The 14,139-nt window shown below is 34.9% G+C and overlaps 1 protein-coding gene across 3 annotated transcripts in view; it reads left to right on the top strand.

Annotated features, from left to right (window-relative positions):
• MALRD1 (MAM and LDL receptor class A domain containing 1) overlaps positions 1-14,139 on the top strand; it is a 217,159-nt gene that overhangs the window by 134,735 nt on the left and 68,285 nt on the right. For all 3 annotated transcript variants that reach the window (XM_074535188.1, XM_026795148.2, XM_074535181.1), the window contains 3 exons: positions 3,958-4,086; positions 8,306-8,467; positions 10,858-11,015. In XM_074535188.1, the coding sequence (XP_074391289.1) occupies positions 3,958-4,086; positions 8,306-8,467; positions 10,858-11,015 (449 nt within the window). The remainder of the gene's footprint in view (positions 1-3,957; positions 4,087-8,305; positions 8,468-10,857; positions 11,016-14,139) is intronic.

The raw sequence follows: 14,139 nt of genomic DNA, 5'->3' as shown, positions 1-14,139 counted from the left end.
ATTTTAGATGAAATGGATATCATAGGAATGTTTACATCTTACAAAACATTGGTACAAGCAAGCTCTTGCGCTCAGAGAGTCAGAGAAATATCACTGACCCGTTGCTGTCTTCTAGTTGCAAACTTAAAGGAAAAAATGGTTTTGTGAGTTCTTTACTAGCCAGGCCTTTCCTGGTAATTGGGGAAAAAAAGTCTTAGTTAATAATACTTTATTTATTAGCTATCTCCAAATGAATCTTGTCATGTCTATAAATTCTGTGTCCATTAGATGGGTTAGTCTTCCATAGATACCATATACTGAAAATGGTATAAATATAATAAAGATAGCTGCCAGCTTATGACAATTTATTTGTGGTATGCATGATGTGCACTTGTGTGCTTTCTATGTGTATACAAACACACACAGGCATCTTACCAGGGAAGATCTCTGCTGGTATTCTGAGAATTGCACTGTCTAGAAGAAAAAATGCAGAAAGGGAAGCAAGTGTATGTAAATGCCAGTACTGTGGTAACCATCATTAATATGCTTATTTTGTAGGGTTTAGTGATCCAGAAGCCAAGCTAGCTCTATTGGCCTCTTAAAAACTACTTAGAAGATTATGTGGCTCTTTGCTGCATCAATAGAAAATTGTATTTAACTGGAAAGTGATATCCTGTATATGCTTTTTCCTTTTCAAGTACTGCCATTTCATTTGGTGAAGGATTTGCATAACATGCAGTCATTAGCTACATCTAAAATATGTCTTGTGTTAGCTTCTTGTGGTATCCTGGCTTTTTGGAAAGGCTGAAATTCTAAGGGGAAAGCCAAATAAATGGGCACAATAAAACTTTTTAATTTTTCCATACCATAGCAATAGATTGGTTTTGTTGTTATTTGGTTTTGGGGTTTGGTTTTTGTTTTTTGGGTTTTTTTTAAATTAATAAAAATCTAATCAGTAAGTATTTAATGTAAGGGAAAAAAAGTTATTTATAAGGGTATATGCGCTACTCCCCAATAACTTTGAGCTATGAGAAAATAACTGGTTTAATTACTCCACTGATTCTTGTTAATATAGTTATTTCTATGCTTCTCTAAAGGTTGATTGTTACCACAAGCTATTCAATTCTTATCTGTGCTTGTGTTTTAATTTTGTTGGCAAAATTTTGTTTTAATTTTGAGGGCAAAAATGGGCAAGATAATATTTTAGATGTCTCTCATTTTCTTTGTTCACAATAGTTTCTAACATATTTTCCCCATATGCTCTTCAGTGTATTTTTTCTCATAAAATTGACTTTTCTTATATTCCATATGAAAAATATCTTGTAAAAATGAAAATTCTGAGCTATGGCTTCTGTGTGAACTTGTCTTTGGCTTTGGGTTTGCTGACACTGAAGTTGCATTTTATGGTCAAGTTGCACTGTATTTCTTGTTTTGATTTAATTCTTAGCTGGTGTAGGAGTTTTGGCCAGAATGAGTGTACTATGGAAAGTTGATTTTTCATGCCATAATTCCAAGTGGAGTTTAAAATATTTGGTTACACTGTGCAATGCTAATGCCAATATGTTGATTTAAAGAGGGATTTTATTTCTCTCTGCCAATTAATGTAGCAGAAAAACCATCATTATCATAAATGTAACCTGATAACCCTAGAAATATGACAATGTCTTACTCCAAAAGGATAAAATTCATAGATGTGTAAATTTGTGTTCATGACATTCACACCTATTGAGAAAAAAATTTTCATTATGTCTCTGTTGGCATCACACATTTTATTTTAGAATAACATTATTAAATGCTGGTTTATGGTATGTTTGAAGTACTATACAGTTGCTTGTTTAAAAAAAAAATAACTGTAATTTAGTGCTAAATATAAATGATGGAGTAATATAACATAACATCACATAAGGTAATGCTGTGGAATATGATCAGTCACAATATGATGGTGGTAATGTAACCCTTTCATATGCAGTGAAAATCACTGTATGCTAATGGTCCTGCAATTACCTAATTTCTGTCATTATTTAAGCCATTGAATGACTTAAGGAATTAGTTTAATTTTTCAGTGCATCATTTCCAGTGCAGAGGCAGGGAGTGGAGATAAGGGTTTTAGAATCTTCTCCGAAGTGCCAACTGACAGAAGGCAATGAGCACAAATTCAAAAACCAGGAAATTTCATGTGAACACAATAAACCACTTTACTGTGAGGATCACCCAGCACAAATAATTGTCCACAGAGGTTGTAGAGGCTCCATCTATTGCTATTATCCAAAACCCAACTGCACATGGTCCCTCCCAACCTGCTGTACTAGAGGTGGCTGAAGCAGTGGGTTGGACTAGAGAGGTCTTGTGAGATCTCTGCCTACCTCAACTATTATGAGTCTTTCCAGAATTTAGGATGAGCCATACTAATGAATTCTTGGTGGTACCTTCAATCAGGTTTTATCACATCATTTTGGAGAGGTGTGAAAACTGCCTTAACCATCACAAATGCCTCAGTCAGTTTTTTTTCTCAGGAATCTGCTCCTCTGCTAATGTCTTTCTGCAATGTGGACTGTCTGTAAAAAGCAGCAATAGATTTTCATGTATTTAAGGCATTCATGACAATTTGTTTGTGGTAACTAATCAGATCAAACTGACAGTGAAAAATTAAAAGACAAAATAAGGAGACAGATATCAATTTGGAAAGATTTTTTCTTTTTTTTTTGGTGTGTCAGTGCACATGGGCTTCTGTATTTCTAAACTGAAAATGTAACTATTGAGGTTCTGCAAGTAACCAACATTAGCGGTGATTTTTTTCTTCTTTTTTCTACTATCCATTTAAAATGTATGGATTGCATTTTATTGCTGTATTGTCACTCTGTTTAATATTACTTTGAGTACATGTTGAAACTAAACCAAAAGTTTAGTTCTCTTTTCCTATTCTGCTTCAATGAGAATGCAGTTCCTCAGTCTGTAAAATTCAGTAAGCACCACTATTTGAGGGGATTAATACCCTGACAGCAACAACTGCTCCTCTGGAAATATGGGCTTGCATAAAGACAAATATCATGGTGTTCTGATCAGACTGTGTTTAACAATATGTCACATTTTAGTCACGTTTGAAGGAAAAAATGAAACACATTACAATGAATACCATCAAAACAAATTCTCCTAAATGTCTTTTTGCAGAACTTGAAGCTATAGACTGAAAGGCAATCTAAGGTTATCAGAGTGTTTTTGAAGTGTTGCATTTAGGATGATCAGAAATGTTTCAATTACTGTTGGCTGAAATTATGCATACAGTGCACTGAACTAAAAAATAACTTAGGTAAGTTCCTTTTTAGGCTTAGAGTCTAGGGATGGCTGATTCTCAGTACTCTGGATTTGAACCCAATGTTTTTTGTGCGAGCTACTAAGTTACACTCTTTTTATGAGATGATTTTTACTCACCTTCAGAGATGAGCATGAATTTTTGTAAAAGGGATTTGCATATTACATACCCTAAGAGAAATGTCTCAGCAGTTCACACAATCATACCAGCAGTTTGTCTACACTCTACAGAAAAAAGGGGTAAATGTCTTATAAAGGCTCTAAAAGTTTTTTTTATTATGCAAATGTGTATAACAGTGATTTTTCTCATTTAAAATGTCATTTTCAAAAAAAATAATTATGAGAAGAATAAAGCCTTTTGCCTGTCTACTTTTCAACAGCTCACGGAAACGTTTTTTTATAGAATGTCCACAACAAATATACCAGGGAAACAGTTATGTTGATGCTGAATTGAATTTTCTTCCAGCCAAAACATCCTATTTTTTAAGCTTTGGGCAAGGCAAATGGAGTAGTCTAGAAATATATAATGCAACATTAAAAGAGTGAGACCAAATAACATCTGTTGGAAGCAATAAAACCTTGAAGCCATGATGTATAATAGTTAAAAAATTAAAAAGAACATACTTTGATCTAATAGCAATATTGATTTAAATGTCCTGTTGGTTTCAGTTGGAGAGAATCCCAGGGAATGCCCTGCTCACACTGATTTTGTGTGTGGGAATAAGAAGTGCATAGAGTCTCAGTACATCTGTGACTATAAACCAGACTGTGAAGACCGATCAGATGAAGCTGACTGCAGTAAGTATCTCTGTTAATCTAATCTTCAACTAAAATTATACCTTTAAATTCTGTAGTATAGTTAAGGTGAATTTATAAATATGATTCACTTAGAAGACGATCACAAGCAGGTTGCCTTTGTCCCCAGGTCAAAAGGGCTGATGCCTTTTCACATCCTTAGAGATTTTTGCTGCAAAAGTATTCAAGAACTGTTTAGTTTCAAAAGTATAACTAACTAGAACCAAAGGTTAAATACTCAAAAAAAAAACCCCTGATACCAAGGCCAAAACCAGCTTAGGGATTAAAAACATACTTGAGGAATTAAATCAATGAGTTACAATAAAAATTAACTCTGAGGGAAAAAAAGTAAGCTTGTTTATTAATGTAAAAAGGTGTTGAAAGGAAATATCAATGTTGAATGGAAAAGCTAAGCAAGCAAAACTTATATATAATAACATTTAGGCATGATTCTGCCATAAAAAGGTGAATACTTCAAAATAAACTTGACTTTCCTGTCAAATGAATTTTGCCTTTGTCATCTGAGTAGTGTGAGTACAGTTTCATTGTTTGATCTTGCTTCTTCCTCAGAGCTATGAAAATATTTTACTGTCATTTCTCTATTACAGAACAGTTGGAAAAAAATTGAGTCTGTTTATCTTTGCCTAAGTCCTAATGAATACTGAGACACAATTTGTCTGAAGGCATTCTTTGCTGAGGCTGATTGAGATGGAAAGACACAGCTCCATTTGAAAATCTGGATCAAGTTAATGGGCTTTCCAATTCAGGCCTGAAACTCAGAAGCAGTAAAGCATTGTGCCTTTATTCCTGCTCCATATCTTTGTTTATTTACAATTACAGTCTGGACTGGATATTTGGAGCAGGAAGATTAAGTAGTCCATATATGCAGCTCAGTAATCAGTCTAAATGTTAATCTTTGAGCTGGAGGGTCAAATTCTGCCATAATGCAGGTATGCTCAAAAGTAAACTTGCTAGATAGAGTAAATGAATCCACACATCAATTCAATGTTCATCCTTTTTGGAAGTAAAAGTATTTCACTGAAATAAGTCAATATTTTGTGATCCTTTGAAAATCAAGGGCCTTTTTTCTTGCATGGGGTTGCTACATGCTCGAGTGAACAGGATTACAAAAGTAATGACCCTTTATTGGACAATGCACATTATAATGTTTTTACCAGGCTACAGACTTACAAAAAAAGATGCTAAAAAGTCTACATCTCACTATAGGAGATTTTAGGAGTCTGAATCTCACTATAGCAGATTTAACTTAGAGTTTCTCCCTTTCATAAAATTAAATAGCAGTTCTGAAGTATAACAGCTGAAGATAGTGTCACTATTTCTGATCCCAACCTCTTGTAGTACTTTGTGTTGCAGTGAACTTTGTGAATCATATTCATGGAAATGAATTTACATTGAAGGATAATTTAAAATTACTAGGTTTTTATAGATTCCAAGATAGATTTTAAACAGCTAATCTGTATTTTTTGTATAAAGCTTTAATACTTTTTCAGGAGTTAGGCAAAATAAGTACAGCAACACTGTAAACTCACCCTTGCAACATTTTCCAGATCTAACAGATACACACAAAATTGAATTACTATCCAAAGTGAGCTGTTCAGTAAAGATATTCAGAAAACTATGGAAACACTTGATTTATTCTCTAAATATTTTTAGAAAATATAGTAGCTTCCTTGGAGGAGGGTGTTGTTCTGTGTTTTCTGGAAGGACTCTTTTCTTAGTCAGATAATAGATTGGAACATTTCAGGCCATAAATTATCTTGAATCGCAGTAAAGCAACTCAGTCTTTGCTATACTGAAGAAAAGCTTTTCCAAGAGAAGAAAAAAATAATTGTTGATATTCACTTCAAAAAAATAGACTGAAATATCTTTTTGTTGTTGATGGAAAGGCTGTAGATACATCGAAATGTTTTCATCAGTCTTTAGTCTTGCTGTCTCTACTGAAGTGTAATGCAGAGATACAGTAATCTGGCATTCAGAATACTCAGATAAGCCCCAGGTATATTTCCCTGTCTGCTCTTCTTTAGTCACAACAAATGATGCCTTATATTTAGATAAGCATACTTTTTCCCTGAGCATATATCTTATGGATGGGAATACACAACATTAAAGAGCACATAATGCCTGCTAGATACGGAAACCTGATGTTTTAAATGAAAAGACAACAGGAGCTGCTTAATCAGAAAAAAAAGTATAACAGGCACAGAGAAATGTCTTCATAGCCTAACCTGTCCCATCACAGGTGGTTATGGCCACATTTGTCTGCAGTTTTCTCCTTTGCACTGAGCTCAAGGTCTGAGCTTATTTCACATTCTACTATAGTTTTATACAAGTGTAATTCCAAAGAAGTAAATGGACCATAATCTACTCAGCAGCAATTCCTGTATGCAGGATTTACAACAGAACCTGTACGAAATGAACTGCATCCACGTAGGCTGGTGGACTTTTTTTTTAATAAACTCATGGTAATTACTTACTCTATGTTTCATTCAGTCCAGTCAGGCAATATTGCAAAATTCTGATTCTCTTTCAGTATGCTGCTGGAAGTACCGAGGTGAAAAAAACACACATGAAAGCAGTTTCAATTTTCATGAATTGCAGCCAACTATACAGACAGATTTGATTAATAGCAAATCTCAGTGTTGATGAACCAACTAGAGGAGTGCTTGAATTATTGAAATAAAAGCAATTTTTCCAATAAATGGAGCAATTTTCTTTTACTGGCTTCTAAATAGGGTGTATGCTTACCCATAAAAAAAGCAGCCAACAGGTGCAGATGGGTCATGTGACTTTGTCAACCCAGTGGGTACTGTTCATAAATATTTATTGATAATTGCCTTCTGAATGCACTGCTAATATATTAGGGTAAAAAATGGTCAGGTATTCTATTGTGACCAGTGTAAATCCTAAATGGATTTGGACTTTGATTTTGTTAGAGATATACAAGAAAATGTACTTTCTTTCTTTAAATAATGGGTTCCCTTTGTTCTTCCTGTGTGTGAGGTTGTTGTTGGAGTTAGGACTTTATTAGGCTTACATGATGTTTGTAATGCACTGCCAATGCAGATCTGTGCTTAGGAGAGACACTTCAGTCCTTGCAGGACAGTAACTACATTTTAGTGCAAATTCTCCCCCTAGCATGCAGGATTTTGATCCAGTGAATAACCTATATTGGTTCAAAATTATACATCTCTTAAGATAATTGCTTTATGCATTTAACTAAGGTGACACTTTTTTTATAGAGAAAAAAAGTCCACAGGGTTACAGGGTGTGTGCAGACCTTGGTCATAAGCAGTTTTATGATAATGATATTTTCATAAAGAATTGCCTCAGTTTTTTTTTTAGCATCAAAATGGAAAATAGGAAAAAACAAAACAGATTAAAAGGAGGAAATAAAAGATATAATTTTTATCTATATCCTTTATACACAAAAAAATTATATATAAATAGTTGTATTTGAATATTGCAGAATATTTCTGGATAAAGGAACATAGTCTAGATCCTCAAACCCATTCTGATCAGTCACAGTCAGACCTGTATCTAAAATGCAAGGCTGATTGTGATGTTTAATAGTTTGTAACACTTTTCTGAAGTCTCCTGAGAGGTGTTGTCCACAGTCACACTCAGCAACTGTGTAGCTGCCTCTGCTTTATAACTAAGGAAAAGATGTTTTGGAGTCAACAGAAGAGATTGTGCTGCTACTTGATTCATCTGTACCACAGCATTTATATCATTTTGTTGATTAATTACTTTTCCAAAGTAACCTGTAGCAGCAGAGTTAGAAGTGAGCAGTTTAATTCAGACCTCCTGAATTTAGTCAGTGTCCTAATCACTAGAACATATCCCTCATCAGAAAGCTGCCATCAAACATAATGTTCACAAGGCCAACACGTCCTTATGAAAAATGCCACTGTGGAAGGGCAGTCCAGTTTTTCTAGCTCATTGTCTGGAAATAATTCTTTCCATTTACCTTGGATACGAAATAAATATGGTGAAGTCATTGGTTTGCCATGGGCATTCATCTGTAATAAAGTGAAGAATGATTTTTTCCTTTCCTCATTAACTATCACATATTATTTATGTCCATGCATGAAATTCAGGGAATCACAATGTTAGCCATACAGAGTCCTTTTCATTTTTAGTGTGCACACTATAGCAACTTTATGTAGAGCTGGGATGATAATTGACTTTGCTGTATTTTCAGGTTACTACACAAGTATTCCTGGAAGCTGTAACTTTGAAACACAAGATCAAGAGTGGACAACTGTATGTGGATTAACACAAGACACTACTGATGATTTTGACTGGAATATTAGCAACAATGCTGTCACAGAGCAAACACATCCTCATACTGACCACACACCAGGTATTGCCATATGTACTACATCACTTCTGGGAAAATGAAATATTCACAGAATTTTAAATAAAACCTACAAAAATGTACATCAGTGCCAAGATAGCAGCACATCTCAGTGTGATCAGCTGATTCATGGGAATGGTTCGAAGCTGTGCCAGGAAAGGCTCAGACTGGACATAAGGAAGCATTTCTTTACCAGTGGGGAGGCCAAACACCAGAACAGGCTTCCTAGAGGAGTTGAGTGCCCCCAGACTTTCAGTGCTTAGAAGGGATTTGGACAATGCCCTTAACAAAATGCTTTATCTTGGGCAGCCCTGAACTGATAAGCCAATTGGACTAGATGGTCATTTTAGGTGTCATCCAACTGAAATGATACTATTCCTTTCTGTTCAACTCCAATAACAAATTTCAGATACATAATGTCAGCTTCTGACGTTAAAAGATGAATTTTCTGATGAAATTTAATTGGTTATAGTAATACTCTTCTCCTTGTCAATATTTTAAATATTCAACTTTTCCTGAAGTGTGCTCCCATCCTAATGAATTTTATAAAAAGATTCAACCATATGCAGGATGAGTAGCAAAGTGTGGGGCTGTGTGTGAAATGCCTGAGGCTCCTGCCTTGATTTAACTTACCCCCCAGACACTGGCTTGCCAGAAACGTTATTTTAGAAGTTCTTCTCAAGATATTTCTGACAAACTGCTACCACGATGCCTGCTGATTGTCAGGAGAATGAAATATATTGATAGGCAATCACAGTAATTTGTGTTATGTAGTGAGCATAATTTTATATTTATATAACAAATATTAAATTACTATTTAAATAAATATTCTTTATATTATGCAATATATCTGGATGGGACATTAATTTCCATCACAAATGTACCAATCTCTATTTGAGAAGTAGTTAACTTCGCTTTCAGAAGCCTTGATAGTTAGAATCTCTATCTTAATTTCCATCTAATCAGCAAAGTATAGTTAATATCCAATCCAGAAGTATCAATATTTTTACTGTTTTTCTCTTGGGTTTGTGAGCAACACCATCTCCAGGTTTTGACAAATTTTTTTATTTATTTTATGTTTTCAAAATCAATAGAGACACCTTATCATGGGTGGATGTAGCCAGCTTTGGTCCAACTTGTTTATTCTTCCTTTTCCTTTATTTGCACCTGCTGCAGGAACTGCTCCCCTGATCATGAGGGAAATGCTTATCTACCACAAATCACAGTTTCTGCAGACATTCCTACCACTTTATGTTGCAGGCTGTAAATCTGGAATTTACATTCCTCCTGGAAAGGGACAGAACAGACAAGGTAGAGGTAGAAACTACTGCAGCTGTTCCAGGCCAGCTGTTTCTTGCAAATAAGTAGTTTGACTTGCTTCCTTGCTGTTACTTTGATGCAATGAGATAAGAAAACAACTACTAGCCCCTGGCTTTTTAAGGAGATTTTGTGTGTTTTTCTATTTCAGCTTCTCTCATTTAATTAGTTCTTTGTTTCTGTGAAATTACCCAGCAATTGTAAGAAAAACACAGTTAATAAGCAAAAGGAAAACAAAATTAGAGCAAAGTGTTTTCAAAATTATCCAGATTTGTAATTTGCTTTTAAATTACCCAGGCAAGATATATTCACATTAGCTACAGAGGAACTGCTTGACAGAATTTCCAACAGCCTGTAATACTTAGAAATATCCATCAGTCCATCAGGTTTAGGTTGGATATTAGGAAAAGCTTCTTTGCCCAGAGGATGGTTGGGCACTGGAACAGTTCCCCAGGGAAGTGGTCACAGCACCAGCCTGACAGAGCTCAAGATGCATTGGGACACATTGGGGTGACACTTGGGATGTCCTCTGCAGGGCCAGGAGTTGGGCTTTGATGATCCTTGTGCATCTCCTCCAAGTCAGGGTATTCTATGATTCTGGTTAGCGCAAGGGACATCTAGGACAAGTAACATTTTTTTATACTGAAAGAGGAGAGACTTAGATTAGAAATTAGGAAATTAGAAAGAAATTCTTTACTCAGAAGGAAGTGAGACACTGGAAAAAATATGTGCAGAAGCTGTGGATGCCCCATCCTTGGAAGTGTTCAAGGCCAGCCTGGATGTGTTCTGAGAAGCCTGATGCAGGGGTGGCATCCCTGCCCATGGAATGGGGTTGGAACTAGATAACTTTTAAGGGTCCTTCCAACCCAAGCTATTCTGAAATTCTGTGAAATTCACAAAGCATTAGCAAGGAAGATCGCCATGCAAGTATGGCATAGTATAAATGTATGTGACAAAAAGAAAAAAAAATAGTAGCATCTGTGTTTATAAAAACACTTATAAACTAAAGCAAAGCATAAAATATTATTGAAAAACCCTAAATGTTTTTCTTTTTTTTTCGTTTTTTTTTTTTTTTTAAGGTAAAGGACAGAAATTTTTGTATGTCAACTCATCCGCCCAGAAGGAAGGAAACAGAGCAAGGGTAACCACCACAAAATTCTTCCCACCTAGTCTTGGGGTCTGCAGGGTTCGCTTCTGGTTCTGGATGTTTCCCTCTGGACAAACAGGAGTCTTAAAGGTAAAAGTCCTTCTACTACATTAGAGCATAATAATACTTGCTTTAGCACTATTTGCATTTTTGTGTCTAGGATTAGCAAAATCTCAGGAATTTACCTTAACAAAATTTCATTACAATTTACTGCTGTTACACAAATCTTCTCCTGACAAGTTCAAGTCACAGTTCTGCTTAAGTTTTCATGTGTCAGAATAAACATTCCACTTTTGACTAGCATGCTAAAACCTACCCAGTACCAGCACTGTTCTCTGCAGAATTCCCTCTAACATAAAATTGAGATAATTACTAATGTTAAAATTATATGGTTTTAAAATATTAATGCAACTATGTGTGAAAGGTGTTCTATTAAAACAATTGGAAATAAAGTATTTAACTGTATTAACAATTGGAAATAAGGTACATAACTGTATTCACAATTATAGCCCAAGTTTCCATGAAACTGTCATCTTGCTGTTTCCCAAGCATCCTTAACAAGTACATTTTTGCTTGTTTAGTAATCCAGTAACAGTCCAAGCAGGGATGTGACCTCTTGGCAAACAGCTCACTTCATGTGACTCAATTTATAAATATGCTGCACAGTTCCTTTTTAAGTGACCTGAGAAAGACTCCTGTCTGTGGGGTTTGTTAAATTTTGAAAATACAGGTAAATTTAATTTTTTTAGTCAGTACAGAGTGTAAGTTAGTCTATGTTAAAAGTGAAAAAGAATATTTTTGTAGTCTTGGACACTGAATTAAGTCGGAAAGTTTTTACCACTGTTTTCTCCATTGGAAAAGATAATCATAGCACTGTTCCATGGGATTGTAGTGCAATTAGGCTGGAAGGGCCTGAGGTGGTCTCTAGTCCAACCCCTTGCTCCAAGCAGAGTCAGCTACAAGATGATGCTGGATGGCTCAGGAATTTACCGTCTTGAAAATGTCCATAAATGGAGACTACTCAGCCTCTAGGGACAACTTGTGCCATGGGTAAACTTTCCACTATCTTCTCCTTACATCCAGCCCAAGGATATTGTTATCCTTCATTCCACCATTTTTTAGTATTTTTTTTCAGGATGGGATTTGCATATCAATTTTATCTCTAGCACCTAGTTTATTACTCTAAGTATTGCTGTAAATTTACTTATTGATAAAAAAAAGCTGTATTTCATGAAGGTTGTATAAGCAGGAGCAAAAAGCAAACATAAATTCTTTTTTTGACTTGTTGATAGCTGAAATACTGTGAGATTATCTATGATTAACTATCTGTTTAAATTCAAGTATCCTGGACCATACAGCATGCAAGATTGATGATGAGATCCTTTGAAGGAGCTTTTGAATGTTTTCAAGCATCACAGAACACTTAGCATTTGTGAATAAGTAGATGTGTGTGGCCTATGTGTGAGTTAGCAGGCAGACAGCCAGAGCCTGCTTTTTAATTGGACTTTTTCTTTTTTAAGAAGACTAGTTTAATTTCCTCTAATTGCCTCAATTTCATAAAGAATTGTCTTACTCCCACACACAAATAAAGTTCCCTGTTTATGGATTTGCTACATGTACTCTTACATAGAAATGTACTCACAACAGACTGAGGCACGCAGCAAGGAATATCACCTCATCACAGAATCAATTTACCTCTGTGGACATTTTGCACTATTCTATCCAACTAATAAGCTATTCAGTATCAACTGTTGCTGTTATTAAATCAAGAATATAAATTACCTGTACCCATTCAAGTGAAAAAGGAAAAAACCTAAAAAGAACAAAAAAGAAAAGCAATAAAATCAACAGCCCAAAACTTCAGAAACAACAGCTCTGTGAAGATTTTTTTTTCATTTTTCACTGGAGGTGAAAGAAGTCAAACTGTAATAGGAAGTTTGAATAATGTGCCAGAATATTATAGCACCAGTACAAAAGCTGATATAATTCTTATCTGAAAGACAGCTATCTGGTTGAGTCTGAATTAAAAAAAAAAATACAAGGACTGCAAATATAGGACATACTAAGATGTATGATTAAAATAGCATACAAGGAATCAGTAAAAGAAAGATTAAAATGAACATTGTAATGCTATAGGAAATAGACGTGGTAGAACTACACAAAATAGTGGGAAGTTACAGGAACAATCCTATTCTTACTCAGAAAAGGAACCAGTCACTGAGAAAAGGGGAAAAGGAACTTGAAATGCTTCTATTCTGTGTTCACATGGCACATTTCAGTTGCACAATTCCATTGTCATAAACTCTGTAATTTTTTCATAGGGAAACCAAAAGCCTGGGCTATTATTATTATTTTTAGAAAGATACAATGTTTACACAAACTCTTGCATTAACATAGAATGGATGCTATTTAAAAGAAATCTGAATACTCCTGCTTCAGGACTTCAATCTATCATTAATCAACAGGAGAAGAAAATTACTTTGTAATGACTAAGAACAAACCCACTAGCTTTCCTTAGAAGCATTTGGTAAGAGTCTTTGAAAAGGGAGTTATCCAGCACTAAATACAAGCCTGGTCTAATATATCAATCAATATCTTCTGGACAAAAATGCCTCTTAATACAAACAAATGTGTCTGCATTATGCTGCAAATGTAAATTTAAAAAACCTCACATTTCTCTTTGCATTCTTATGACTACTTTGTTGAATTTAATGGTGTAGGAGAGCAGTTTCAGCAAAAAATGAATGTGGTTTTCACATCTGTTTCTTCCCAATGGAAATTCTATTGATCATCTGTCAGTTAGACTGAAAACACTCAGTGTTTATTATGCTTCTCTGCCCATTTACCTTAGGAGACTGCCATACTCATACAGTGGAGAATTAAAACTGAAATTAATTCCTGGTGTGATAGCATAGCTAATATATCAGTTTTCTGCCTTTGTATTTGTTCATACTAAAAGAACTGATTTATAATAAATTTTGGCATAAGGCAGGTCACTTTTACTTAAAAACCTAAATATTGTATTACTTTAAATTAATGTTTCTGCAAAACTTTTATTACTTCAAACAGAGGTTATGAGGAGTAAAGAGAAAAGAGGTAAGTAATTTTTTAAGTGCTTCTCTATTGGGACAATGAAATATGATACAACTTTGTAATCTGATTTGTGGACTTAAAAACAATTTCATTCTGTCTCTGGTGAGATGTTGGTCCAAGG

The sequence above is a fragment of the Zonotrichia albicollis genome, chromosome 1, assembly GCF_047830755.1.
Source record: "Zonotrichia albicollis isolate bZonAlb1 chromosome 1, bZonAlb1.hap1, whole genome shotgun sequence".
NCBI classification, from domain to species: Eukaryota; Metazoa; Chordata; class Aves; order Passeriformes; family Passerellidae; genus Zonotrichia; species Zonotrichia albicollis.
Note: the sequence above shows the minus strand (reverse complement) of the source record. Positions and strands in the feature narration are given on the sequence as shown.